At 56.3% G+C, this 26,296-nt stretch overlaps 1 protein-coding gene across 8 annotated transcripts; it reads left to right on the plus strand.

Moving 5' to 3' along the window:
- The first annotated feature begins 438 nt into the window (after positions 1 to 438).
- Positions 439 to 25,099, plus strand: ZBED4 (zinc finger BED-type containing 4). 8 transcript variants are annotated; one of them, XM_074375791.1, is made up of 6 exons: positions 439 to 614; positions 1,302 to 1,427; positions 1,528 to 1,640; positions 2,140 to 2,236; positions 2,498 to 2,576; positions 20,122 to 25,099. In XM_074375791.1, exon 6 carries the CDS (start codon positions 20,440 to 20,442, stop codon positions 23,866 to 23,868), a length of 3,429 nt encoding a protein of 1,142 aa, XP_074231892.1. In that variant the 5' UTR covers positions 439 to 614; positions 1,302 to 1,427; positions 1,528 to 1,640; positions 2,140 to 2,236; positions 2,498 to 2,576; positions 20,122 to 20,439; the 3' UTR covers positions 23,869 to 25,099. The 8 variants fall into 8 exon arrangements, with proteins under 8 accessions (XP_074231892.1, XP_074231893.1, XP_074231891.1 ...); XM_074375792.1 differs by lacking the exon at positions 1,302 to 1,427 and adding an exon at positions 9,779 to 9,880; XM_074375790.1 differs by lacking the exon at positions 1,302 to 1,427.
- The last annotated feature ends 1,197 nt before the right edge of the window (positions 25,100 to 26,296 follow it).

Raw genomic sequence — 26,296 nt, forward strand, 5'->3', positions numbered from 1 at the left:
CGCGGCCAGCAGCCGAACTACCGGGCACTCCGCCGCCACCAGCCCCGCCAGCGCCTCCGGACCCCCTAGCCGCTGCGCCGGCCGGACCAGGGGGCGGGGACTGCGCCTGCGCGGTCGGCCCTGCAGGGCTGGGGTCACAATCAGCGGGCGGAATCAGCGGCGGAGCTCTCCGGCTGGACCAGAGTGCGGGAGGGGCCGGCGCGCGGGGAGTGCGCCTGCGTGGTCGGCCCGCACCAGCACCCCCAGGGCAAGGAGTGCGCCTGCGTAGTCGGCCCGCAAGGCCCGGGGCGGGACTGCGCCTGCGCGGTCGGCCCGGGTCCGCCCCGTCAGCAGCGCCTCGCCCCCTCAAGCCGCCGGTCTGGCCGGGCCCCGGGGCTGGCCGGCGTCCGGGAAGTGCGCATGCGCGAGCAGGCCCCGCCCCCGCCCCGCCCCACGCCGCGCGGGGCCCTGGGAGGGGTGCAGCGTCCGGCGGCGTCGCGGGCGGGCGGCGGCGGCGGCCGCGGCGGCGGGAGGGGCGCGGGGGCAGACAAAGCCGCGGCTAATGAATGGGAGTGCGTCCGCCTGCGCCGCCGTCGTCCGCAGCCGCTCCGAAGCACCCACGCCCGGCGCCCGCGGTGAGTGCGCGGCCGGCGCCGGCTCTGCCTCAGCCGCGAGCGCGCGCCTGGGGCCCGGCCGTCCTGGCGCGCCGCGGGGTCCGGGGTCGCGGGCGCCCGGGCCGCGGGGGCGGGGGGCGGGGGCGGGGGTCGCAGAGGGCGGGGAGCGGGCCTGCCGCGAAATCGCCTGCGCCGGCCGGGGGTTGGGGGCCGGGGGCGCGGCCTCCCGTCGCCGGGACCCCGCCCGGGCCGCCCGACTCGGCCGCCGAGCCTGAGCGCGGGCCGGCCCCGCGACCCCCGCCTCGGCCCCGGCTGACAGCTGGCGCGCGGCGGGCCCCGCCGGGCGAGCGCAGCCGGGCGCGTTTTCCGGGCCGCGGGGCTTGGTGGAGGAAACACCTGAAGTGGTGCAAAGTTGGTGCGGACCTCTGCCCCCGCCACAGCCTCGGGGACCGGACGCTGCGCGGGCCGCCGAGGCTCGGGGAGGGGCGCCGAGGCAGGAGTGCCCGCGCCCGCGTGCAGTCTGCGGGCTGACCACGCGGGAGCCGGTGCGCGCGGACGGGCCGGGCGGCTGGAGGCGCCGAGAAGACAGGTCCTGGGGTGGGGTCGAGGCCAGGCGGACAGGTGCTCATCGAGTGTCTTTCCTGAAGTCCTTTGCGCCCCCACCCCGCCCGCCACCGCAGCGAATTCCCTTACAGATGATGTTTTTAGGATTTTTCTCTAGGTGCATATTTCGTCTTCAGTGCACTTCCAGGAAGAGACAGCCAAGGGCCATATGTCTTAAGAAGCACATGAGTTCCTTATTGCTATATGCTTCTGAGGCGTTTTAGTTATTGTGTACGTTTCTGAGTATGACCAGTCAAATTTAATTAGTAAAAATACGAGTCAAATTGCAAAGCATGATTTCAAATGTTTTTTCCATTTGTGGTTTTTCTAGACTCAAGTAAAGATGGAATCGTTTGTGTATCCTCTTTTGTCCTTTTTCTGTGACCCACACCACCCGCATTGCTTAAGAGAATTGCCTGCCCCCTCACTCTGCTTGTATTTTGGGTGAGTTTCAGTAAACACACGCACCTCTCTGGAAACACGTCCCTGCCTAGCTGAGACATCAGAAGAAGCTTGTTGGCATCCTCATGTTTGTAAAAAAAGAGGAAAAAAAGGAAAGTTATTTGTTTTGAAATTAACTCTGATCAGATCAAGTCCATAGTTTTAAAAAACCCACTTCAGACTTTAACAAGGCCAGTTTGCTAAAGCAGGTGCATCCTTGTAACTTTATATAGAAATATTAATTTTTGATGCTTTCCCTATACCATGGTGACAAACTTAGGGGACCAGGGAGGATTTGTTTGAAGTTTTTTAAAAGGGCTCTGAATAAGGCAAATTTAGCTATTATGAACTAATTTTCAAACAAAGTTATCTTGTAAGAGGAAACTGCTTCCAACAGTTTGGCTGTGCTCTGAGGGTTCCCACTGGGCTGTCCATTCAGGGGTGCACACTTCCTGTAATCCTAAAACATTATGTGTGCTTGTCATGATTTACATTTTCTCAGGAAAAGATCTAGCACAAGTTAAAAGTGACTCTGCGAATCTTCAAGAAGTTAATCTCCTGTATCGGAAGAAAGCTCAGACTTTTAGGCCACATCACAGGTGATTACTTGACGGCACCCCCTGTTGTCCCCCCAGTACTGTTCTTGTTAATTCCTGATGTTTTTGGACATGAAAATTCTGCTGTTTTTAATGTCACCACACATGACAAGGCTCATGAGTAACTCAGTCTCTGCGAAGTATGTTCCTGACACGTTGTGAAAGGTTTTAAGTAAATTATTAGAGTCATTGATTGAATTCTGTGTGTGCAAAGGCCCTGATGCAGTATGTACATAGTGAAGGAAGTGTGTGTCCGTGTTTCAGATCCCCATCCGGCGTAGAACTTGGAGAGTGACCAGGACTGGGAGATGCAGCTGCCCGAGCGTGACAAGCAGTGATCGTGGTCAGTGCCGTCCTTATCCTCACTTTGTGTTTGAGCTTTTTCTTTTCCTGTTTGCAGCTCCTTTGTTATCTGAGCTCTGGTCTGCTCTTCCCTCCAGTGTGAGGCCTGCCTTGTGAGGGGAAGGAGGCAGGTGGGTGACTGCTGGGCACAGTGCTGGCGGAGTGAGGAGCCTTGGATGGTTGGTCAGAGGCCCGTCTGACTCGCCCCCACCAGCATTCCTTCTGAGCTTCTCTGCACGAAACACACCACTGAGAGTCAGTTACTGTCGTTCTTGTAATTACTATTTGATATTTAAGGCACTATTTAAATCTCAGGACCTGACGTAAGTTATAGGAACCATTGGTCGCAGTTACGTTTTGTGTTGCACTGAATTGAGCTACATGAAAAAGTCCCAGTTTGCCCCTCAGCGCCCTGCGGACTGGGCTCTGGCCCCCCTTCCGAGCATGGGTTGCGGCACACAACCCCACCGTCAGCTTCCTTCCCGCGGCCCGGCCCCCTGCATCCTCGTCTTTGCTGCCCTCTCCCTTACCCTCCTGGTCACTGCCTGGCTTTCTCTTCGTTCTGGAGTATTTTAGATCCCTTCCTCGCTCATTATTTGATGTGCTCTTAGTAGCTGAAATCCTGGAAGGCACTGTTAGGAATAAAAGTCCTTTGTTCTCGTGCCCCTGACTCTGAGGCAGAGGGACCAGGAGAGGCGGAGGTGCCTGACTGAGTGAGGCCCTCAGTCCTCCCTCCTCCCGCTCTGCACTTGGCGCCCTTCTCCCTGCCGCGGGGAGGACTTCTGTAGTGATGGCCAGGATAACCATACCCTGAGGAAGAACACAGGCAGGCAGGCAGAGGGGCTGGACGGTTTGAGAATTGAGGTCCAATAGGACATTAAAGGCAGCGGACATTAGAGCCCAGCCATTTAGGGTCTGGGGCGACGGAGTGAAGGCCCTGAGCGGGAAGCTCAGCGCGGTGGAGAGGCTGGGCCCTGCTGGAGCCTGTGTCCCGTGAATCCCCCTCCCCAGCCCTCGGTGAGGCGTGCACTCTGCTTGGTTTCTGCCCTCCTTCAGGTTAAGGTCTTTGAGCAGCTGTGCCCAGCTCCCTCCCAGCATAGTCTGTGTCCGGTAGAAACCGCTGATTCCAGGTAGGCCGGGCTGGGGCGTCCCCCGCTGGCCCACGGGGCATGCTCTGTGTGCTGGCTCCTTGATGAGTTGGGGGAGGGCCCAGCCCCTTGGCCAGGGGCCCTGCGCTCCACCTGCCGGTCCTGCTTCACTGCTCCACGGATGTCACCTGAGGGGCTGAGCTTTTATCCACAGCCACCGCCAGCTGAACCGCACCTCAGAGGCAGAGCAGTGCCAGGCGCTGTGTGCTGTTGGAGACGGCCCCACTTACTCCGTCCCAGGCCGCATTCCATATTCTGGAAGGAAGAGGACAGTTTAAAGACCCTCCTAGCAGCTTCCAGCTGCAGTAGCAGTTTCAGACGTGTCAGGGATCGGGGGAGAAGGTAGGGGCAGGGTGCTGCTGCCTGGTAAAGGGGACCCTCAAAGAGACTGAGCAGAACAACCCAAGTAGCCCTGATCTGTGACCCAGGACGTTTCAGGGGTAGAGCAGGGGCCAGCTGACCTTGACGGAGTCTGTTGGCCTGCTCGAGAATGTGCTGTTTCCAGGGTGGCCTGATCACTGTGCCCCCCTCTCGTGGAAGTGGCTCTGGTTCTGGGTTTGTGAGGGCTACTGCTCTGCAGGTGTCCGTCGCCACCGAGCCCGGCCCAGGGGGCACTTTCTGTGTGGGAATGCGGTCGGTCTCACTGGAACTTCTGTCTTTGAGGCCAGTGATGCCGTTACCACCCCTGGAATATGGCAGTGCCTCTCAGATGTGGACCAGACCTGCTGATGTGGCGGAAGACTGCCGTCCAGGGTGGAGCAACCAGGCGTGCGGCCGCGGCCCCCGGGGTGCACGTGGACGCTGAGTGAAGACAGAGACGCTTCGGGGCTTGGAAGGCTGCGTTACAGAGGGTTGGAGGGGTGGTCCGTGGCCTCTCCGCACTGCCCCAAGGTGGAGAGCTTGTCACGACGTTGGGTGACGGCCACCCTCTGCCAGCTGGTGCTTCTGATCGTTTTCTGAGAGGGTCACAGATGTCACTGCGCTTCACCCGAGTGTCCCTTTCTCCAGAGGGAAGGCAGGGGAGTTCTCTGTAACCAGCAGGACGGCCGTGGGCGAGATGAACGGCAATCCCTCGTAGCTCTCGGGCCACAGAGTCCCGTGTGTTCGTCAGCTGTTTTCCAGACCAGAACCTGGGTGAGGTAGCTGCACTGCTTGTCCCTTTAGTCTCTGCTATTCTGGAGCAAGACCTCCCCTCCCACCGCCCGGGAGAGCCTGGGCCAGCTGTCTTGCGAACGTGTTCTGGATTGTTCGCTGCTTTGTCATTTATAGCTGGCCCTTGAACAAGGCGGCAGGTTGGGGCACCGGCCCTCCACGGGCTCGGGTCGGGCAACGAGTGGCAGTTGCCCCAGTCCTAGCCGCCCCGGGGTGGGCACGCTGCCACACTGTCCTCCTGAACTGCGCCGCCTCCCAGCGCCAGAGCGTTTTCTGCCCGCGTCTCCCGTTTCCGTGACAGTCTGGGAGGGCAGGACCCACGCTGCGTTCTCTCCCTTTCTCACCGCTTGTCCGGGGAGCAACTGTAATGTCCCCTCCTTGGAGCAGGCGTTTTATTTTTCCTTTTTCTTCTTTGAATGTCAGTGCAGATTTTACTCATTCATTACATTGTAAGCTGCTCGAGTCTTCTGGTTTGTTTTTGGTGTCCAGATGGTCACGCCCGACCGGCGGGCACGCGGAGCCATGGCAGCACCGGCCGGGGCACTCCTTCTGGCACCTTCCCAGCCTTTCCTGGTCCCTTGCCCGCGCATCCCAGGGCACTCTGCCCCCTTTCAGCGCAGAAGGCTGGTGGAGGCTGCAGTTGTGCTCGTCCGCGGGACGGAGCTGGGACACGCACCGTGTTCGCAGTACAGACTTAAAAATCTGCAGTCTCACTTAATTTCTTTGATTTTTAAAATTTGTATCGTTTTCTTACCTGAAAATTTTGATTCTTCGTGCCGTTGGGTGGTTCCATGCCTAACTACACGTAAAGTAGGTAAGGTTGCAGTGTCTGTTACTCCTGCTGGCGAGATCACTTCGCGGGGCTTAAAGCGGTTGTTCGTCGTTGGGTTCTGTTTGCCTTCAGTAAGTATTCTGCTCAGGATGAATAGTTAGGATGAATAAAGTCCTGTGCTTTAAAGCCCCTTGGCAAACTTTCTTTTGTCTGCAGTTACTTCCCCATTTGATAAACAATTAGGTTTATCTGTTTCTGATTTGGAATTTTTTAAATTTTAATGTACAAGAGTCACGTGCCTCAAAGTCAGAATGATATAAAAGGTACAGCCGGCGCTCTGCCGCCGTCCCGCTCTCCTGCGAAGCCCGGCGCCCACGCAGGCCTGCAGCCCCTCGTGCTCTCCCGTCTCTCCCGGGCTGTAGCCAGCGCTGGGCCTGCTGCGCCTGTGCGTCTGGCGCTTTCCTTCGGCAGCCTGTGGACGTGGCAGTCCTGGGCGGGTGTCGGGGCGGGGTTCGGCCCAGCTGTGGGCGCGCCCTCAGGGTCTGTTCCTGGCGGTGGGGTTGCTGGGTCCTGGGTGCACGTGACTTTGGAAGGTGTTCCCCAGCTCCCCAGCCTTTGGTTTCTGCCAGGCTGATCCAGCGAGACCTGCTATCTTGACGTACGTAGCTTCTTGACATGCTTCAACCTGACTGTGAAAAGTGCGTCTGTCTGGTGCCCGGCGTGGAGGTGCTCAGCGAGGGCCGATCTCCCTCATCTCTTGGGGTCCACAGAGGGGGACCACGCTGCAGGGGGCGCCAGGCACATGGCTGGCGGGATGTCGTGCTCTGCTTCTCACTCCGCATCACAGTAGTTTGGAAGGTGTTTCTTTAATTCTTTACATAAAAAATAACAAGTTAGAACATATATCTAAAACTGAGAGTATTCCGTGAACTTTGTTTTTTCTAGCCCGCAGAAAGGGTCCTCTGACTAGCTGTCTTCACGCTTAGATGTTTTTGTCTTTGAAACTAAAAAACGTAAACTGAGTTCCAGAAGCTTTAGCTTTGGATCTCTCCTTCCTGCCTCTCCTCCTCCTCCCCCTTCAGTCTCAAGTCCTAGTTCAGGGCGGCTGGGCGCACTCTGAGGGTAGCTGTGTTTTCTTAGCGGCTGTGATGCTGGTTTTCAGATGGGCCTCTAGCTGTCCAGAGATGGGTGGGGCTGAGGGAGGTGGGCACCCTTCTGCCCCTGGTGGACCAGGGCCTACGGGCAGCGTGGACACAGGGAGACTGAACAGGTTTGTTCTCGAGGGGTTCTGGTCCACTTACGGTCACTGATTGCCCTATTTTATATCCACACTGATTGATTTTACCTTTAGACTGATTTTTATTTGCTGGAGAATCAGAACCGTGGAGTAACTACTTCTGGGTGCTCGGTCAGTACATAACCCTCATCTTTCAAGGCCAGAGGGTCATCTCTGGAGTGTTGGGGTAGGTGGCAAAAACCAAACGGTCATTCACACACACATAGTTACCAGAAGTGCCACAGGAATGTAATCCTTTGCTGGTTTGAAGACGAAAGCTGAAATACCTTTTTGCTTTCATTTTTTAATTGGTGTTAAAATAGTAGAAAAATTATTTTCCCTACTAGCAGGCTGCTTGTGCGAATGGCAGCATTTTTTCCTGAAGTAGAAACATGGTTGTTACCTATGATTCTGAAGTAGTGTGTGCAAAAACAGTCAAGCAGTAGAGAGATACCGACGTTTATGACTCGGTGAGTCGTCACAGGCGGACACGTCCGTGACCGTTCTTGGGTCGAGAAGTGAAGCTTGCTGTCACTAGCACCCTCCCACGTGTCCTGTCCCAGTCACACCTCTTACGCAGAGTGCAGATACTTCCTTTCCTTCACGGTTTGTGGCTGATACTTGCGTTCTGCCTGTGTCTTGTGTGACGCCTCAGCCTTCCCTGCGGGCGTCACCCACCTCCGTGCAGAGGAAGCCGCGCCGCTGGCCGGTGGCCCCGGGCTCGGTCTGGAGTCTGCGGATCGGGGCCTGCCCAGGTGGTTTGACGGGTCTCGCTGTCTTGGTTTCCTGTCAGTCGGTGGTTGGATCCAAGGCCTGATCCGGCCTGGGTTTGGCCTCTGGTAAGACTCCTTCCCAGGGGGGCTGTGTCCCCCGACCCAGGCGCCTGGTACAGGTCCCGCTGACGCTGGTGGCTGCGGGCGCGTGGGCTCAGTGTCGGCTCGGAGAGTGCGGTGGGACACGGGCGTCCCTGTCAGTCACCGCTGTGAGCCCGGGGGCCCTGTCCTCACCCGCTCCCGGCTACCCGGCACCGCCGCGTGCGGGGGAAGCTGAAGACACGTGCTCGGTTCTGACTCCTTATTTACCAGTTTCCAAAATAGCCAACCATTTTCCTGTCATCCTCCAAAGCTGACCAGTTGAGGGTTTTATTTTGGTGTCAGGGACTCACAGAGGTAACGTACTGGATGAGTTTTAACGTATCACCATCACGACCCTTACTTAGTTCAGATCGCCTCACTTTGGGGCAGTGGGAGCCCCCCAGTCAGCGCCTCTGTCCTTCTGCCTCTTCCACCCACTTTTAAAGGTGCCCGTGATAACGGCGGGCCCATTTGCCCTTCCCCTGGGCCAGCAACCTCAGTTCCCTCTCATCCTTGCTGACGGCTGTCCTTTGCTGCGTCGCCCACACAGTCACACGTCGGAGGGTTGGCGCGTGGGCTTCTTTATTATCACCCTGCAAATACAGGACCCGTTGTTCTGTCTGCCACGTTCTCTTATCTGAGACTAGCATCTCTGACATTCAAGGAGGAGAGAAGACTGAGGCGGACTTCTCCCAATTCCGTCACGCCCCCTCTGCTGTGTTCTTTATCCGCTATTGAAGACGTGGCAGCTTCCATTTTTACGTTTTTCACTACGTGTCTAAGAATGTTGGTTTGTAGTTTTCTTGTTCTGTCCCTGGCTTTGGCACCAGGGTGACACTGGCCTCTTAGAATAAACTGGAAAACACTCCTGTCCTCTTTCAAAGAGTCTGCGGAGAACTGGTATCATCTCTTCAGCGGATGTTTGGTAAAGTTCACCAGTGAAGCCATCTGGGGCTGTGTTTTTCTTCATGAGAAGGTTTTAAGTTACTAGTTCAAAGTCTTTACTTGCTGCAGGTTTATTCTGATTTTTATTACTTCTTGAATCACTTTGGTGATTTTTGTTACTTTCTGGGAATTCTTCCGTGTCACCTATGCTGCTGACTTTGCTGGTGAAAACCGTTCATGGTGCTCTCAGCTGCATTTCGTCCCCGAGGTGTCGGCGACAGTGCTCCCGCGTCTTGCAGTCCATGTCTTTTTCCCCTGCTGACCCAGCTAAGGAGCGGTCCGTTTTGTCCCTGTTTTCAAAGAACCGACTTTGAGTTTTAGTAAAGTTGTGCCTCGCTTCTGTGTTTTCTGTGTGTTAATAGACACTGATTTTTGCCGCTTGCTTTTCTCTGCCTTGGCTTGGCGTTCTTTCCCTAGGTTTTGCTTCTGTCTTTGTTTTTCGCCTGAAGGTGAATGCCTGGGTGGCTGTGAGACCTCTCTCCCCTAGTGCAGGTGCTTAAAGCCGCAGACCCCTCCCTCGGTTCCGTGTGAGCTGTGTGGCTCGTGTGCCGCGGTGTGTTGTGTCTCTGTCTTCATCCCGATGCAGATAGTTTCTGACTTCCCTTGTGCTTCCTGTTTGGCCCGTAGTTATTTAGAAACGTTATTATTTTCAGATATTTACTGATTTCTCTTATGTTTCATAGTTTAACTCCATTCTGGCCAAAGGGTGTATCTGTACAGTTTCAGTTCTTCGATGGTTGTTAACGTTGGTTCTGTGGTCTGTACCGCAGCGGCGCCGTGTGCAGCCGCGAGCCTGAGAGCCGGCCGCCGCTGGCGCGCGGTGCGGACGCCTGTCAGTCCGCGCAGCTCAGAGAGCCGTCAGTCTCCCTTGTCCTTGCCCCTGCTGACCTCCTGTCTCCTGTCTAGCTGACCTGCTTTCGGGTTTGCTGGTCCTTCCTTCTGCCGGCTGCCCAGCCCCTCCGGGGAATTCTTCGTTGCAGTTTTGCATTTCAGCTTCGCAGTGTCTAATTCCATAGACGGTTCTCTTCCGTGATTTTTCTCTCTGTGGTGTCCTAGGTGGTGAGACTCTGTCCTGCTTACCTGCAGTTTCTTCTTCCTGCGCGGTTTCCTTCCGTTCTTCCCGCGTAGTCACAGAAGCTGGTGCGAAGCCCTTGTCCAGTAAGTCCAGCCCCTGGGTGCCCTCAGGGACAGCCTTTGCTTCTCCCCTGCGGGTGGGCTCTACTTTCCTGCTTTGCCACCTGTCTTGTCATCTTTCTGTTTTTTGGTGAATTTCCCTCTCTCTCTTGTTGTTATTGTCAGGCTTTTGTTTTGTTTTGTTTTTGCCTGTTTCGTTAGTGGCTTTCCTGGATGAATTCTGTAAAGTCTCTTTTTCCTTATAGCGTCTGGCCACTTAGGGCTCTGCTTGGCTACCTTAGTGTCAGCGACTTCCTTCAATGCTGTGAGCAGATGCCTCTGCCTTCTCGGCCGGGGGCAGGGGCAGCGGGGGGCGGGGCCAGGCCTTCACCTTCTGCTTGGATGGGCGTCTTCAAGGCCAGCCGGAGGGAGGGGCCCTCAGGCCCTCCCAGGCTCGTCCCGCACACTCATGTCTGTCTGCCGCCCTGGGGACCTGTCAGAGCTTTTGCAAGCTCCCCATCGACAGCGCTTTCCCCAGATCTTCTCAGCCTTTGGCCAGGCCCTTACTGACCCACTGGTGAGGCAGCTGTGATGTTGCCAAAGCGCAGCCGTTTGTTTTCAACAGGAGCCCCGGGATGGGGCTGTTCCCGCAGTGCAGGCCCGACTCAGGACAGCCGTGCCTGGGAGCGGGCTTTCCCGGGGCTCTGAGCAGCGGCTTGCTCTCTGGGGCCTCCCCTCCCCTCTCTGCCGTTCCTCGCCTGTTTCTTTTGTCCCTGAGCTCCTTAGTTCAGAGTCCTCTTCCCAGCAGTTTCTCTCTAATGTGGGTCTTTGCCCTGGAGGGAAACTCGGGCTGGGTGGCACTGCTCCAGCCTCCCTGGCCGCCACCTTGGAACCCTGGCGTGTCTGCTTTGATGCTGGGCAGAGAGCGCCTCGGGTTTCGGCAGCGCCCAGGGAGCACCTGGCGGCCACTTCGGGACTATCAGTGTTTCACGTGCCCGGGGCTGCCCTCTTTCTCCGCCTGTACAGCTCTGATACCACCTGGGCCTTGTATATCTTCTTGGTTTGTCCTTATATTTTTGGCGTATATTTTGGAGTCAAGGAAACACCTTGTCCATTTTGTCTTGTTGGTATTGTCCATGAGACTGGTTTTGCTCATCTAGTTCTGTGCCGTATTACCAACCAAAACAATGAACCTGGCTGTAGTTCAAATGAATAAAACAGCTACGCTTCAGAGGGAAAACTGACCCGAGAAACTCTTGCTTATATACCCTCAGACCCAAAGACAAAAGCTTATAAGCTTGTATCTCTTGTTCTCCTTGGTGGTCTGGGCTAGTGCTCCGAGTCTGCTTTCTGAATATTGTAGGACTGAGCCATGAGTCAATCTTTGAAGGCCAGTGGGAACCAAATCTCACTGTTGGGGAAGGAAGTTACAGATTTGGGAAAAGGGAGGCTAGGATAATGCAGTGACGTTGGAGTGAAATTGGAGGTATCAGCGTGAACTCAGGGTTGTTATCCACATACGCGTGTAGGGGTGTGTGTGTATCTGTGGTTCTTGGTTGATTCCATTGACGCGACGTGGAAGTAGAGGCCCTCTGGCAGCGGTGGGCACACCGGGCCCCCACCTGTCACCACACCGGTGGCTCCTGTGCCCGTTGCTCTGGTTGTTCCTAGTGCATCGCTGAGCTTCCCCTTGGGACTGCCCCCACCTGACGAGCGTGCTTGCCTTTCCTCCAGTTCAGGTCACCTGGCCACACGTCGTGTGTGATTTGTCCAATTTCGTATAAATTCCTGCAGGAATATCTTTGCTGAGTACTGAATCCTGGTTTGGCTTTTTCCCCGTAATCTTGAAGATAGTGCTTCTTTGTCTCCCAGTTTACATTGCTTCTCTTGAAAAATCAGCGATCTGTTGTTTTATTCTGAAGGTGCTTCTCACGGAAGTATTGTAACGTGTCAGGGAGACGCGCAGGGTGGGCCCGCGCACGCCCCCCACAGGTGCCGCCTCGTGGCTCTTCTTTCGTCTGTGTCCCCCACGCGGTTATTTTAACGCAAACGCCAGGTGTATCTGGAGATACTGCAGTTAAGTGTCGTGAAAAGATGGGGTTCTTTTAAGTTTCACCCAAAATACTTCTATACTTTAATCAACTAAGAATGATTACTTACTATCAAATATTAATTCAGTATCGAAATTTCCCACACTGTCCAAAAAAACTGTTACGCAGTTTGCTGATTTGAATCAGGATTCAGATGTAATTCGTTTGTTAGAGAAACTGGGCGGTTTGTCCTGTAGGATTCCCCAGTCTGGTCTGCTGATTCCATCCCACTGGTGTTTTAAATATGTCCCTCCACCCCTTGTAATTTTTGTTGGTCTGCTTTCTCTCTTGTTTTCGGCAGCTTTTTTGTTTTTTCTTTTTATCTTGCTTGAGGTCTGTAGGGTTCTTTTCCCTTTTTTCAGTGTAGTTGGTTTGTAACATTGTGTCAGTTCCAGGTGTCCAGCAGGGTGGTTCAGCCTCACACACACTGGGGCTTCTTTCTGTTACAGATGACCACAGGACACTGAACTCGTGCTGTCCAGCAGGACTTGCTGTGTGTCTGTTTTATGTGTAGTAGTTTGAATCTGCTAACCCAAGCTCCTGACTTATCCCCCCCACCCGCCCCCCTCTGGTAACCATAAGTTTGTTTTCTGTCTGTGAGTCGATTCCGGTTTGTGAATAAGGTAATCTGTATCATTTTTTTAGATTGCACATATAAGTGACATCATATGGTATTTGCCTCTGTCTGACTGGCTTCACTTAGTGTGATCATCTCCAGGTCTGCTTTGCTGGGAGCTTTGGTCATGAGTGGGAACAGAAGTGTTGTCAAATGTTTGTCTGCATCTAATGACAGGACCACATGGTTTTCCTACTTTTCTGTTAATAGAGTGAATCGTATTGTTTGATTTTTTAATATTAAACCAAACATTTATCCTTGTGGTCAACCCCACTTACTCATGGCGTGTTGTCTTTAATACAGTGCTGAGTGTGATTTGTTAGGTTTTTAGGAACCTGCTACGTTTTGTTAAGGTTTTCCTGTGATCGTAGGGGTACGAGTCTGCTTCTTTCCTTATACTGCGTCTGCCGATTTGGGTGTCAGGATAACGCTCTTCGCGAATAACAAGAGTGGGGACGTCGTTCTTCGTTTATTTTCTGGAAGAGCTTCTGCTTCACCAGTACTTCTATTTCTTTAATGTTTGGTGGAATTCACCAGCAAAGCCTGGAAGTTTTTACAGGAAGGTTCCAACTACAAGTTCAGTTTTTACAGTAGATGTCGGGCTGTTTAGGTTGTCACTTCTTCAGTGAGTTTCTGTAATTTGTGTCTCCCCAGGAATTTATCCTTCTCCGCGGAGCTGCTGGATCTGCTGTTGTAAAGTTGCTCATGCGCTTCCTTGTTACCTTTTTGCGCTGTAAGGTCTGTAGTGATGACCCCCTCTTTGATTCCTGGTGTGGAATGTTTGTCTTCTCTCTGCAGATGTTTGTCAGTTTTACTGATCTTTGCAAAGAACCGGTGTTTGGTTTCACGGGCCCCCTCCCCTTTTCTTCCTGTCACTTTCTTTGGTTTCAGGCCTTTTCTCTACTTTTTTCTTCCCCTCGTTTACTTCGGGATTAAACTTGCTTTGCTTTTCCCCTTGTTAGTTGTCACTTTACCCCTTGGCTTAATGCACAAGTGTTATTAATCTGAAGGTATTTTGGGTTTTTCCAGGCATCATTCTCTTGTTGATGTCTCATCCAGTCCCTTGTTGTCAGAGACCATTCTTCATTTGGTTTTAGCTCTTTTAAATGCATTGAGGTTTACTTTATTGTCCAGAGAACGTCTTTTCTCTTAATTGAAGTGCAGTTGATGCACGACGTTGTGCTAGGGTCCGGTGTGCTGCACAGTGATTCAGCGCATGTGTGTACACACTTTCTTTCATGCTCCTTTCCGTTGCGGTTTCCTGCCGGACACTGGATATAGTTCCCTGTGCTGTGTGGTCGGACCTGTTGTTCATCTGTTGCACGTGCGGTAGTGTGTCTCTGCTAGTCCCAAACTGCCCATTTATGCCTCACCCCCATTACCCTTTGGCAACCGTAAGTTTGTTTTCTAGAGGACAGTCTATCTTGATGAATGTTTTGTGTCCACTTTTAAGTAATACGTGTTCTGCTGTTGTTTGGACCGCTCCATGAACGTCAGGTCAAGGTTAGTAATAGTGCTGAGTGTATCTCTTACGCTCACTGAGTTTCTGTCCACCATTAACTCGGGGGCAGGTGGGTGGAGCTCCACCTGCAATTGCGGACCCGCCGAGTCTCCCTGTAGGTCTGTCGGTTTTGCTTCATATCTTTGGAAGGTCTAGTAGGTGGGTGCACACCTGATGAATTGGCCCCTCTGTCACTCTGTGGGGTGTCCCTTGTCACCGTGGTGTGTTGGCTTCAGTCTTCATCTGACTGATTCAGCCGCACCAGCTTGCTTCTGGTCAGTGTTAGCACGCCACACCTCTCCATCCCTTCGCTTTGAACCTCTGAGTGTTTGTGTTTAAAGTGGTTTTTGCAGGCAGCACATAGTTAGTCGTACTTTTATAAGCAGTGTGACAATCCCTGCATTTCTGAAAAAACAGCTTCCTTTGGGTAGACCCCGTCCTGTTTCTCCTTCATGACGCCCTCGTCATGGGGTGCTGCTTTCCCCTTGGCACTGGGCACGTGCCCCCCCACCCTGCACCAGCTGGGCCTCCATCAGTGCGACTCAGCCGTGGAGTCAGGTTCAGCCCCCCTGCAGACACCAAACCCTGTTGTCACCTGTATTTGTGACCAACCGGCTGCACATCGGGGCTCCCACAACTCCGGGGCCACGTGCCTACATGTATTGTTGTTGCCTACAAAGGACATGAGAAAGGACACAGCTGAACAGCCAGGAGAGGACACACAGGGCGGGGGCTTGGGGGAGCCCTGAGTGTGGGAGCTCCTGTCCCTTGGGAGCTCTCCTGTCCCCCTGGAGTTGGGGCGACCACCCCCCCCGACTCAAGGTTGTGTGTCTCCTGACCTAGAAGTTCCCTAAGCCCTGTGCCCTGGGATTCACCACGAGGATGCCATCCCTCAGTCACTCGGTCTCTGGCCTTTCCTGGAGGATGCGGGGGTGGGCAGCTGAAAGTTCAGGTTCGGATCATGGTTCAGTCTTTCTGGTGGTGAGCCACGGTGCCGGAGCCACACAGGGGTCACCTCACAGAGGACATTGTGTCACTCAGGAGATTACAAGGGTTTTAGGAGCCCTGTGTCAGTGCTGTGGGCAGAGACCAGCACACGTGTGCATTTTGTACTTTCACATTGGGTGTAAATGACGTACAATTAATTGCACTTACTTAAAGTGTACAATTTGCTAAGCATAGACGTACACACATTCATGTCATGTTTATGTACGTAAACAGCTGCTGTCTTTACATGAGCATAGGCTACACACACACACACACACAGTCAGCAAAGTTACAAAGGCAGCCCTTGCTGAGAAGGATGGTCTTACCTGTCAGCGTACAAGCTGGCAGACAACTTCATTGAAATTGAAAAGCACTTGCTTTCAGAAAACACTGCTAAGAGAATGAAAAGTCGAGCCGTGGGCGAGGCGTGTGCCGGGTGCAGGGCTGCCTTCCACAGGGCACAGAGCCCCCCGGACCCAGCAGTGAGGCCACGCACACTCGGGCAGAAGCGTGGGCACCCTGTGGCCAGGGGAGGGACACGGCCGGCACGGGGCACCCGGGGCGCCCAGTGTGTCTGCGTCCAGGAGGCGGCACGGGACGGCGCCGTGCCCCGAAGATCCCAGTGGCGGCCTCCCTGGTCTTGCTGCTTTCTTCTCACCATCTTGTTCCGACGCTTGGATGCTTCGTCTCTTTCATTTCCACTTCTGTCTTCTGAGCTGTATACCTCTTCGCTTTATTTATTTGGGATTTTCTTCGCGGTCCTGCGCTCTTCAGTGCATCTTTAACTTACAGCCTCCTCCAGGGATTTACACCCTGTCATTTATGCTGTAAGAGATTCCTTTTTTTCTTCTCAAAAGCACTTTGGAGCTTCTTTGTCGTACACTTTACTTCCAGATGTGGTGCCTGTGTTATAAACTTCCCAATGAGTAATTTTTACTGTAAGTAGTCAGTTATCTTTTGAAGAGATTGGTAAAAATGAGAAAAATGCATCTTTTGTATGTTTGGCTCCATATTTAACATTCCCGTGTTCTTTATTGTGAATCTGAATTTCTGTTCAGAATCAGTCCTTTTGTCTGAAGAAATGAGTGCAATGTTTCTTACGGTTCAGCTGTGCTGATGCTCAATCATCTCAGCTGTCTGAAAGTGTTTTTTCACTTTATTTTATTATGGCAAAATACACATGGCATAAAATTTGCCATTTTAATCATTTTTAAGTGTACACACTGGTGACGGTAAGTGCATTCACAAATATTGTGTAACTGTCACCACAGCTTCCAAACCCTTTCCGTTACCCCAGAAGGACCCCCCACGTGTTAAGCGTTACCTCCCTTCCTTGCCTACCCCAGCCCCTGGTAACCCCTTAATCTGTTTTCGTTCTCTATGAATTTGCCTGTTCTAGGGACCTCACAAGTATTTGTCCTTGTGTGAGCGGCTTCTTTCAGGGAGCATAATGTCTTCAGGGTTCATCCGTGAAGCCTGTGTCAGGATTTCCTCCCTCTTTAAGGCTGATGATCCTCTATGTGTGCACAGACCACTTGTCGTCGCCCGTTCCTCTGTTGATGGACACGTGGGTCATTTCCGCCCTTTGACTGTTGCAGATGCTGCTGCTGTGAGCGCTGGTGTTTTCAGTTCTTTTGGAGTCATACCTAGGAGTGAATTTGCTGCATCATACGATGATTCTTTGTTTACCTTGTTGAGAAACCAGTCGACCCAGTTACAGTGTGCCAGTGTCTGGTGTCCAGCACAGTGTCCCAGTCACGCATGTACATACATACGTTCGATTCCACGTGAGAAACCACTTAACTTCCCCACCGCGGCCGCACCGCTTCTAACTCCCTTCAGCAGTGCTCAGAGGCTCCAGCGTCTCCGCGTCCTGGTCGGCACTTGTTCTCTCTCCCTTTCAGTGACAGCAGTCCTGGTGGGCGTGCACGGCTTCTCAGCGCAGCCGGGACGTGCACCTGTGCGGTGGCCGCGGGCCCGTCCCCGTCCCGCCGGCAGCCCTGTGGCTGAGCTGGCGGTGTCCTTGTGTGTGCTGGGCGGTGACCCCGAGTCCGACCTGGACCGCTCTTCTGGCGGCTTGTCGTTACTCTTCGTAGCATCATTTGATGTTACAAGTTACACGTTTTTCTTTTTTTTCTTTTCCATCTTGCTTTACTTCTATTCTGTCTCCAAAATTATTGATTGTCTTTTGCTGTATTTAAACTGCTGTTAACTGCACCTTGATGTATTTTGCACTTCAAACACTGTATCTCCCTTGCTGGAAACCCCATCCAGTCTTCCCTGCGTTTTCTCCTCGTCGTGGTCATTGTTTCATTTGCTCCCCGCACTGTGTGGTGTATTCGTAATTCCCTTTACTGCCCTCGTCTCCTGATGTCGTCGGCTGTGCAGAGCTGCGTGTTTCTGTTGGTGGTTCCCTCCTGGTTGGGGGCAACGTTTTCCTGCTTTTCTGCACGTCTGGTAGTTTGGGTTTGATGTCGGGTGTTCTGAACATCACCGTTGGGTGCAGGGTGGCGCGCCCCGCTGAGCGCTGAGACCTGCCCCAGGGCGCAGTGAGTCCGTCAGCGGCCCCGCTTGGGGCTCGGGCCACGGCCCCGTCAGGGCGGCTCCCTGGCAGCCTCCGCTCCAAGCGCCCGGGGCTGCGCCCCGAGGCCTCCGCCTGGCCCCGCACTCCATGGGGGCTCACGCTGCTGCCGGTCCTCGGTCCTGAGGCACTTCTCTCGCAGGCACTTCTCTCCGTTGGTGCTTTGAGGGTGGGTCCCGCACACCCACACAGAACGTGTTCAGCCGCAGCCTGAATCCGCGTGGTGGCAGCTGGACTCTGGGGAGCTGCCCTGGTCAGTGTCCACGCGCGCGTCTCGTCCTGTCTGAGAAGCACTTTGCACGCATAGGCCAGCCTCGGAGGTGGCGTTCGAGGCAGATCTGGACTGCCGCGGGGAAGCCAGTGGCACGCACGTTGGTTTCCCCGTGCAGAAAGGTGAGGTTTACGCTGTGCTGTGGTCTGCGTGTGCGACAGCGTCATGTCTGAAAAAACAGCTTGCTCACCTTAATTAAAAAGCCGCTGTTGCTAAAAGGTGCTCACGGCAGCGCAGCCAGCCACAAGCCTCCAGTTTGTGAGAAATGCAGTATCTGCGAAGTGCAGCAGAGCGATAAACCTGTTTCATCTGGTTTGCCAGCCGTCTGGGGCAGCCCCTGTGGGAGGGGCAGACCGGTCCGCATCCCCCCGTCAGCGCCAGAGCAGAAGTCGTTGCAGCTTTGTTCCCGGGTCTTTGTATTTACGCACGTTTTACCCTCTGCTCATCAGCTACTGCAGAAGAGGGCCTTAGGATTTGGGTTGAAGCTGTGTTGAGTTTTGAGAGATCAGTTCAGGCAGTACTGGTATCACGGCATCGTGGGGTTTCCTAGTTTGTGAGCTCCGTCTGTGTGCGTCTCCGATTGCTCTCAGCGCGCTTCATCGTTTCCAGTGCACATGTGATGTCCGTATTTTAAAAGAGTATCTCTAAATATTTTATATTATTGTGCGCTATTAAATGTGGAATTTAAAACGTTGCATTTTCAGTTATTGTATGACTAAAGGAATACTCTTATTTTTGTATACGAGGCTTGTATGTCCTGACTTTATAAATGCACACGTTACTTCTAGCAGCTTTTGGCGGGTCCTTGTGAGTTTACCTCCACAGACATGTGTGATACAGAGAAGAGGGGCTTCACCTCTGCATTCCCAGTTTGTGCACCTTTGGTTGCTGCTCATTTTTGTAGTCTCTTACTTTCTGCTTTTTTGTTTGTTTGTCTTCTGTATTTTATTTTTGAGAGCTGTGTGTAATTACATGTACGAAGCATGTAATTACAGGTGGCGTTGTGGAACTACTGTTGCGCATGACCACCTTGCACCTGCGTGCGGCGGCTCCGGGAGTGCAGCCTCCGTGCTGGGCGCCTGCTGCTTCTGCTTTCGGGCCTGGTGTTTCCCTGTATGTGTAGTGCTGCCTTATTTATATGCTAGTTTGTGATCTTGAATATCTGGCAGAACTCTGGAGTTTGTTACTTGGGGTGCTTTCTTCCCGAAACCACCTGCGCTTGCTTCAGGTGGCGGAGCGGCAGCAACGGGAGAGGGTGGGGTCCCTTGAAGGCTCTTGTCCTCGCCTTTGCCTCACTTTGGAAACGCGCTGGTTTGGAACGAGTCCTGGGGTGACCTCCCTGCTGTGGCCCGGCCCTGCGTGGGGGTCACTGGCATGGGTGGGTGGATGGCCGCCGCCCCCGGATGATTCACTTGGCGCTGGAGGCTCAGCCCTCCCTCCACGGGCCCCACGCACTGTCCCGGGAACGCGGTGCAGGAAGGGGGATGAGGCTGCGCTCGGTTGCAGGGCAGGGATGCGTGGCGGGCGGGGGTGGGGTGCACCCCCCACCCCACCCTCGCAGGGGCCCACCGGCCACCCTGCCTGCTGCGGCCCAGCCTGCAGGCGGTGCTGCTGTGGCCCCACAGGGGTGCTATGGCTTGAACCAGACCTGAGGACCTAAGGCGGCAGTTCCTCCGGCAGCTCATTCGCGGGGTCCTGGCTGCGGTGCCTCCTGCTGAGGGCAGCTAGGTGGCCCCAGTCAGGGACCAGCCAGAGTCCCCGCGGCTGGGGCGGGGCGGCCAAGCTTCTCCCTGCATGTCCGGGCGCAGGCCGGCTGGCACTGCATCCAGGCAGGTTATCCGGGCCCTTCATTGGCCTTCCCCGGGCTGAGCTGCCCCAGTGGACATGAGGTGGACACCAGGGTGACCCCGTGAGCCCATCCCCTCCACAGGTCGCTGTGCTGGTAACCGTGAAGGGCGAGTACGTAGGTTCTTATCCCCAGCAACCCTTTTATGCTGTGTGGCCCTCTTATCAACAGGTTGTTTGAATTTAAATTCATATCTTTAGTTTTTGCTTATTTTGCATTTTCAGGATATTTTCATGGTGTAAGTGGATTGTAAAAAAATCAAGGAGCAAGGTTTCTATTTCAATTCACCATCATGTCATGTCTCTCTCTGCACGTGGAGGCTGATGTGCCCATCACAGTGCAGACTGGACACGTGTGACATAGATTGTGCCTCACGTGATTCGGTCTCTTACAGGTGACGCAGAAGGGTCCCTGTGCTGCCAGGATGACCAGACTCCTGTCCCCACGGCCGGCAGGCCCCTGCTGCGTAGGCGTGCTTCCACACCGTGCAGTGTGGCCTGGTCGGACTTCGGGGGAGCCGTGCTCTGCGCCCTGAGATGACATGGACTCTGGACTCTGCTTCTCAGCAAGATCTAGGATCAGCCATACTCACAAACACCCCGGAAGATAGGGTCACTCTGACAGAACTGAAGCTGGGCACCCGCGGGGCACAGATGAGCTCGTGGATTGACTTCCTGCCCACCTGAAGCCGGCTGAGTAGTTATGGTCAGTCATGGAGAATAACCAGGAGACTAGGCCCGGAGGGGACGGGGGGTTCGTTTCCAATAAAATAAAGTTCAAAATAGAAGAGGACGACGATGGCCAGCTTCCTGGTCACGGCCTGGAGGACGGGCAGCAGGCGGACGGAGGGGACGACTACGGGGCGCTGCTCTCGCAGTACAGCAGCACCCTGTACAGCGTGGCCATGGAGGCCGTGGCACAGAGCCTGCTCTCGGGCCGCGGTGCCGGCTCCAGGAAGAAGTCGCCAGCCTGGAAACACTTCTTCATCTCCCCCCGCGACAGCACCAAGGCCATCTGCACCTACTGCATGAAGGAGTTCAGCCGGGGCAAGAATGAGAAGGACCTGAGCACCAGCTGCCTCATGAGACACGTGAGGAGGGCGCACCCCACGGCGCTGGCCGAGCCGGGGCCCGAGCCCGGCGGCGGGGGCGCCCCGGCCCCCTGCCCCCGCCCCGCCCCGCGGCCCCCGCCCGCCGCCACCACTGCGGGAGACCTGGGCCCCTTGCTCTCGCCCATCAAACTAGCCCGGAAAGCGGCCTCTCAGACCCCGTCCCCCGAGCACACAACAGAGGAATCTGTGTCCGCCGTATCCTCTGAGGAGGTCTCATCTGACGTGCCTGGGTCTGAGAGGAACGGCCGGGAAGAAGCCTTGGGGGTGCCACCGCCCCGCCTGCCTGCACCCCACAGCGAGGATGCGGCGGACGGCGGGGCCGAGAGGAGCCTCCCTGTCCCCAGGAGCACGTCGGGGTCCCGGAGGAGGTCTGCGGTCTGGAAGCACTTCTACCTGTCGCCGCTGGACAGCTCCAAGGCCGTGTGCATTCACTGCATGAACGAGTTCAGCCGCGGGAAGAACGGGAAGGACCTGGGCACCAGCTGCCTGATCCGGCACATGTGGCGGGCGCACCGCGCCATCGTGCTGCGAGAGAACGGCGGGGGCGCAGCCGTGCCACCCCCCTACTCAGCGCCACCCACCCTCCTGCCTGCACTGCCGCCGCCAGACGGAGAGCCCGACTCCGTGTCCTCGTCCCCAGGGAAGCTGGTTCCCGAGTCCCCTTCCGCGTCCTCCTCCCCCGATCGGCTGCCAGAGGACCTGCCCAGGCACCTGAGCGCCAGAGACGCGCTGCTGGAGGACGCAGCCGCACTGTCCTCTGACGATGCAGGTGAGGCCTCCCTGGCACCCTCTCCCGAGAAGGAGCGCGGCCCTGTGCCAAGCCCGCGTGCGCCGGAGGCAGGGGCCATGTTCCAGCAGAACAGGAAGGTCATGCGGAGGCTCAAGTCGGAAGTGTGGCACCACTTCTCGCTGGCGCCCACCGACAGCCTCAAGGCCGTGTGCAGGCACTGCGCCTGCGTCATCAGTCGCGGGAAGAAGGGTGACGTGGGCACCAGCTGTCTGATGCGGCACCTCTACCGGCGCCACCCGGACGTGGTCGGGAGCCAGAGGGGTCTTCTGGGCACCGGCCTGGCAAATTCTCCGTATGCCACCCTGGCTTCTGCAGAAACCACCGCCGCCAAGGTAACTGACCTGCCCGCGGTGGTCACCAGGAGCGGTCCAGCCGTGTTTCCCGTCAGCAGCAAGAAGACCTCCAAGCTGTGGAATCACTTTTCCACTTGCCCCGCAGACCCCACCAAGGTCGTGTGCTTGCACTGTGGCCGGACCATCAGCAGAGGCAAGAAGCCCACCAACCTGGGCACCAGCTGCCTCCTGCGGCACCTGCAGAGGTTCCACAGCGGCGCCCTGAAGCCCGACGCCCCCGCTGCCCCGCCCTCCACCACGGGTGGCCGGGCGCCCCCCAGCTCTGGGGCCACGGGGCCCCCCCCAGAGGACGACACCTCAGAGAGGTTCTGTGACTCTCACCCGGTCGCCAAGAAGATCACGCGTCTCGTGGCGGAGATGATGGCCCTGGACCTGCAGCCGTACTCGCTTGTGGACAGCGTGGGCTTCAGCAGGCTGCTCGCACACCTGGCGCCGCAGTACTCGCTGCCCCCGCCCGCCTACTTCTCCAGGACCGCCATCCCCGGCATGTACGACCGTGTGAAGCGCGCGGTCATGTCTCACCTCCAGGCAGCGGAGAGCGGCGTTGTCCACTTCACGTCCGGGATCTGGATGAGCAGCCAGACCCGCGAGTACCTGACCCTCACCGCCCACTGGGTCACCTTCGAGCCAGCGGCGCGGCCGCTCGGGGAGGACCACCACTGCTCAGCGCTCCTGGATGTGTCGCAGGTCGACTGTGACTACAGCGGCAGCAGCGTCCAGAAGCAGCTGGAGCGTTGGTGGGAGGCCTGGGTGACGTCCACCGGCCTCCAGGTAGGCATCACCGTCACTGACAACCCCAGCATTGGGAAGACGCTGAACGAGGGCGCACGCTCCAGCGTGCAGTGCTTCAGCCACACTGTCGACCTCGTTGTCAGCGAGGCCATCAAAAGCCAGAGGATGGTACAGAGCCTGCTGAGCACCGCCCGCAAGATTTGCGAGCGCATCAGGCGCTCTCCCCGGGCCAGGGCCAAGCTGGCCGAGCTGCAGAAGGAGTACGAGCTGCCTCCCCACCACCTGCTGCAGGACGTGCCGTCCAGGTGGGGCACGTCCTTCCACATGCTGGAGCGGCTCATCGAGCAGAGGAGGGCAGTCAGCGAGCTGTCGGTGGAGTGCAACTTCCGGGAACTCCTTAGCAGCGACCAGTGGGAGGTCATGCAGTCCGTGTGCCACGCCCTGAAGCCCTTCGACGCTGCCAGCCGGGAGATGAGCGCCCAGGTGTCTACGCTCAGCCAGGTCATCCCCATGGTGCACATCCTGAACCGCAGGGTGGAGATGCTGTTCCAGGAGACCATGGGCATCGACAGCATGCTCAAGTCCCTGCAGGAGGCCATGGCTGGCCGCCTGTCCGCCACCCTCCGCGACCCCCGCTATGTGCTCGCCACGCTCTTGGACCCGCGCTACAAAGCCTCTCTCTTTTCTGAGGAGGAGGCTGAGCAGTACAAGCAGGACTTGATCAGGGAACTAGAAATGCTGAATTCTACCTCAGAGCCCACGCCTGTCTCCAACGGGTGCGCCCCTGGCTCCCCACGGGGGGACTCGGCCGCAGACGGGAGCCTGTGGTCTCTCATGGCCACCGTGAAAAGGAGCGAGCCCAGAGGGCCGACCAGGGTGCCCGAGGCCATGGTGCTGGCGTACCTGGAGGAGGAGGTGCTGGAGCACGGCTGCGACCCGCTCGCCTACTGGAACCTGAAGAAGGCGGCCTGGCCCAGCCTCTCCGCCTTGGCCGTGCGGTTCCTAGGCTGCCCCCCCAGCATCGTCCCCTCGGAGAAGCTGTTCAGTACGCCCACCGAGAACGGCAGCTGTGGCCAGTCCAGGCTCATGATGGAGCATTTTGAAAAGCTTATCTTTCTGAAGGTGAACCTCCCCTTAATTTACTTTCAGTATTGAAACGCACGGCGGGGCCGCCGGCAGGGTGTCTGCTGGGGCTGGTGGCTCCTCCGGTCAGGGCTGCGCAGGATAGCAGACCGGCCCTCTCAGGTCCACACTGAGGCCCCCCAAGCCCTCCCCGACGTTGCACGTGCCTTACTTCTCCTCCTCCAGGCCAGGGACCTCGGCGTGTGTTCTAGGGCATCCATTAAATACAGCCTGTCTTGTCAGTTATGAAATGCGATGATTCGGTTTCATTCAAACCGGTAAAGTGTTTTTAAAAGTCGGGGTGGGATACCAGTTTTACTAGAATGGCCGAGAAGATACAAGCAGTTTTATTCTGTAGACTTTTTACTCGATTGTGTAAAAACCACGAATCAGGTACTGTACTGTAGTTTTAAATTGCTTTAATTGCAACAAAGCAGCTTTGCGGCTGTCAGGTAAAGCCTGCAAGAGACAGCGGAGCCGAAGCCGCCCCACAGGCCGTCAGGCTGCAGGCTGGAAGCAGGCCGGGGCCGGGGACCATCCGGGAGCGCGCGGTTCGCTGCAGTCGGCGCAGGTCTGGAGCCGGGGCTGCGTGCGGACGCCTCCCGCCGCGTCACTCAAGCGGGCTCATTGCAGGGCGTGCTCCCTCTCAGGGGCCACGAGGTCCGCTAGCTCGGACACGGCCCGGCCGCCTGCGTGAGCGCTGGTGGTGCCCGTGGTGTAGCCGGGCACGTGGCGACACGTTTCCAGCGTCCTGCTGTTAAGTGTCCAGGCCTCTGACTCGGCAGCTCCGCACCGTGCAGCTGCCTTGAAACTTGTGCACTGAACCCCGATTTGATCAAATTCTGTATAAAACTGTTTTTAGAAGAGACGGTTTATTAACAGGGCGGAAGACTGTCATAGGACCGCTGTAAGACTAGCCTTAGGGGTTTAGATTTTCTTTTTATACGAGGGAAGGTCCAGCCATCGGTGGGGTATTTAGACTCCCAGACATCAGAACGGAGTGTCGGTTGTCAGGTTCTTTTACCAGTGCTGCGTCTTCAGAGTTTTTACTTCAACGTTTAGAAAAGGGTTCATTTTCTTACTTCAAACCAGTTAAATATTCTGGGTGAACCAAATCACTGATTTGCCTATGACCTTTTGGAAGAGTCATTTTGTTAAAATACTGTACCTATTATTAACCTGAATTTGCATTGACTCTGTTTTAGTGTATTTATAAATGGTGAACTCAGTTTCTGAAATTAAACTTTTTATTTGCAATTTTCTACTGCTGGAGGACACTGGCTTTTTATTTTCAGGATAATAAAACAGCCCTGCTCTTGGGGCCCAGCGCGTGAAGCCGCTCGTGCCCACCTTCGGGTTGTCGCTGCGCCCGGCCGCGGGGGAGGAGGTGATGTTCTCGCACGGCGCTTCTCACCGTGGCGGGAACGTGATGGGAACCTCTAGGTGCTGTGTCTGCAGCAAGTGCAGTGACACGCGGGCTGGGGGAACGCCCCTCCCGTGTCCCCGGGGCAGCCGCTCGGAGCACCGGTTGGGGACAGCGGAGGGAGCTGCTCTGTGCTTCTCTGACCCTCGGGTCCCATGTGCCGATGTGTGTTCAGAGCGGAGCTTCACTTGAGGACTTCAGTGCAGGGCTCGGGCCTCACAGACGTCCGCAGCCCGAGGGGCTGCGGCTGACGCTGTCCTGAGCAGAGGGTCCTGGGCCCACCGCGGGCTGACACAGTTCCAGCCCCACGAGGCCCACAGCCGCACTCGGTTGACCCCGCCGCAGGCTCCTGGGCCCGCTGACCCACGGCGGGACCCCGGGAGCTGTGCGGCCACTGGTGCACACGAGGAGGACTCTGGGTGCTCAGCCACCAGGTCACAGCAGGGGTGGCCGCACCTAGGACAAGTGTAGGCACTTTTTTCCTGCCAGAGTCTCTGTTCATGCCCCAGGGGTTCGCCTCAGTCAGGTCTCCGTGGCAGGGGTCCCCACAGGGGGCCGGGACCTTGGGCCTGTGTGCCCTGGCCCCAGCTGAGGGCTCCCCGGCCCCCACTCACCGCCCCAGCTGGCCTCATGTGGCCTGGAGGGGCCTGGCAGCCCCGGTCTGGTCAGCTGTGGGGCCGGGAAGGAGGGTCTGCTGGAGGCAGTGGGGCACACTTAGGGCTTAGGACTCTTCAGGAAGGCCGCGTCCTCAGGATTGGGGCACCGAGATTTAAACGACTTTTCCAGGCACAGCGTGCTGCTGGCATGTGCGCTGTCTGTAGGACCGAGCAGCCACAAGGAGACTGCGGGTCCAGGGGCCACCCGGGTCGCCGTGGGGCCCTTTCCAGAGCAAGGTTGCTGGCCTCCAGCACGTCTCCCTCTTCAGCTTTTCACACTCTAGGCCTCAGGCTGCTGTTCTCCGCTGGGGCCCTGAGTCCTGGTCGGCCGGCCCGGGCTCCTGAGTGATGGCCAGGCGCGCGTGCTCGGGGCCGCAGGCCC

This window comes from Camelus bactrianus, chromosome 12 (genome assembly GCF_048773025.1).
Source record: "Camelus bactrianus isolate YW-2024 breed Bactrian camel chromosome 12, ASM4877302v1, whole genome shotgun sequence".
NCBI classification, from domain to species: domain Eukaryota; kingdom Metazoa; phylum Chordata; class Mammalia; order Artiodactyla; family Camelidae; genus Camelus; species Camelus bactrianus.